General features: G+C 40.5%; 1 protein-coding gene across 6 annotated transcripts in view; it reads right to left on the minus strand.

Moving 5' to 3' along the window:
* LOC138009470 (uncharacterized) overlaps nt 1-2,500 on the minus strand; it is a 210,653-nt gene that overhangs the window by 32,127 nt on the left and 176,026 nt on the right. For all 6 annotated transcript variants that reach the window (XR_011124400.1, XR_011124399.1, XR_011124401.1 and 3 more), the window contains 3 exons: nt 1,202-2,500; nt 472-523; nt 1-146 (listed from right to left, as the gene is read on the minus strand). The exon at nt 1-146 is cut by the window's left edge and continues 97 nt beyond it; the exon at nt 1,202-2,500 is cut by the window's right edge and continues 881 nt beyond it. Coding sequence is in view for 1 of the 6 variants with exons in the window: in XM_068856497.1 (XP_068712598.1) it covers nt 1-146; nt 472-523; nt 1,202-2,500 (1,497 nt within the window). In the remaining 5 variants the exon portion in view is untranslated. The remainder of the gene's footprint in view (nt 147-471; nt 524-1,201) is intronic.

Raw genomic sequence — 2,500 nt, forward strand, 5'->3', positions numbered from 1 at the left:
GTCCTCGTTCTCTGGATTATCCAGTGCTGTAGGCGTCAAACGAAGACTCTCTTGAAACCGTAACACGACACCCTTAGGATCACATGATGGAACGTGAATAGCATTTACAACTTCTTCGGGCAAAGCGAGTGCCTTTTCAGACGCAGCTGAGAAGTGAATATATAACATTAGATAAAGGAGATACAGAAATACAGTGAATAGTGGAAGCTAAGAATATTAAACATAATTTGGCACAAAATATTCTTCTTGACGAGGTTAATGCATCAAATGGTCAGATTGGATCTTCTCTTTAGTTCCCACTGAAATTAAAATTATTTCAGTGGAACTTTCCTAAAAGCGATGCCGTCTTTATTGCTCTTCCCTTCCTCAGGATCACATGTGAGAAGAAGCATTAAGCTTAAATGTTCAAAAGTACCAATTTTTGCGAGTTGTCCACTGTCTACAACCTTGTTTAAGGATGAAAAAACCCACCTTTCTTAAGAGAAGCAGGGCTTCTTCCAACGGTGCCATACCCAAGAGATGTCTAGTCATAGAATAAAAAAAACAAATAACACTTTCCTTAGATTTTCATTTGCCTGTATTCTGATAAGGCGCAAAGGACTTGAAGAACACAACAGTTAGTCGGACGTCCACTAAACTCACACCCCCGCTGTTTGAAGTGCGCACGTGGTTGGACAGTTTCCCGTTTGGTTGATATCATTTTTGACAAATCCTACCTGAGACTTTCAATCAGTTTTCGATGCAGTTTACGCTTGTTAAAACGATTCAAGCTTATCACGTAACAACTGAATTTATGTATGGTTTCAGTAATACGAGTTGGCGCTTGAGCTATCCCAGAAACCAGCCCCAAATACAAGGGCGAAGCCAGCCCTTGAGGTTAACAGGAATTTCTGTTGTTAATTTTTTTTAATGGCTGAAAGGTCGCACTTTCCTTTGCTTACTATTCAATAGCGAATACCTGCTATATCAACTTTTAATTCTGAAAAAAAGAAATAAAATAAAGTAAAATAATGACTCATATATTAAAAATGCTTAAAGGTTCACAAAAAAGAAAAGAATGTTATAGAACATGAAAATAATTTTGGGCACGAAACCAGCCTGAAATAGGAATTTGTGAAACATCAAATAGAGAGGGTTAATTTACTATTACAGCGCCGCAAATTAAAATGTAATTATTAATGTTGACAAACTGCAAACAAACCTGATTGACTGAAGTTCCTCTTGCTTGTGCAACTGAAAAAGAAAACCATGGTGCAAACATCTGAATGCGAATCCTGCAATCTCCTCGGATACCAGGTTTGGTGCAGAATTGGCATTGCTGTAACTCTGATTCCGACAATAAATGTAGACACTCGCAGCCACGCACATCGTGAGCACGGCATTTGACAGTTCCTTTCAATGAACAAATTGGACAGCAGACGCACATTTCAAATCGTATGTTGCTTAGCCAGTCAAACTCTTTTCGCATGCTCTCTAGAATCATTCTAAGCTGCCAGTGGATTGCAAGGCTTGTAGACATATCAAAATTGCCATAATTGAGACCTGATGTTGCTGTTTCAACGGCACAATCTCCGGTGTGAACCGCGACTTCGATACAGAAAGAATGACAAAGGAAAATGACGGAAGTTCCTTGATCAGGAAGTATATGAAACAGCGCAAAGTTTCGAGACAGTTCAGGATTTACTGGACTCTTCCATTCCTTCTTGCTCCACTGGTAAAACTGTAGGACAAGACGGGGGAAAAGACCAGGGGGCACTCGACCCAATTCAAACCTTATGAAGAGCGAAGGAACTTGAATCGAGTCAAGTAGCTTAAAAACGTCATCTGTTGGAGCCGATTTGAGCATGGACGGTACAAGATATTGTTGGTTTGCATCCTGAGTTGGCCAGGAACAGAGCAAGCTAAATCTTTCCATAATCGCTAGAAGGCTTCTGTGGGTTTCCTCGGTTACGGACAAAGACTTCCAGGCATGAATTAGCAGCCTTTCATCCAATATTCCCGTCATTTCAAGTTTATGCCAAAGATCTTCAACGGTTCTCTCTGATCGCTCATAAGGCTTAACGGTAATGACACTCCTGAAGATATCAATGAGCCATTGAAGATCCAGTATAACCATCCTTTCCAGCGCTTGTTGTCCACTAAAATGAATCAAAATTCTCTGATCATGTAAAAAGTTTGTGGCCGCGCAAAACTCGTCATCATCCCTCAAACCACACGTATCAAAGGCGATTTCCATGGCTTTCTCTTTAGGTATCCACTTGTGACCCTCTTCACGAAGGCGGTGGAGTTCATTCTCATACTTCAGCCACTTCAATGGGATGGGTTGTTTCAAATGAGGTAATTCCTTGGCAATAGCAAGGATTTCTTCCCTCAGCCGTATCACCTCCTGACAATCATTTTCACTTCCCGACTTTGTGTTATCAACTACGAACACGTCTTGAAAGAGATGATTCTTATAAATCTTTGTTCGCAAGAAACCATATATTTCAAGGGCCATCTT

This window comes from Montipora foliosa, chromosome 7, assembly GCF_036669935.1.
Source record: "Montipora foliosa isolate CH-2021 chromosome 7, ASM3666993v2, whole genome shotgun sequence".
Lineage (NCBI taxonomy): Eukaryota > Metazoa > Cnidaria > Anthozoa > Scleractinia > Acroporidae > Montipora > Montipora foliosa.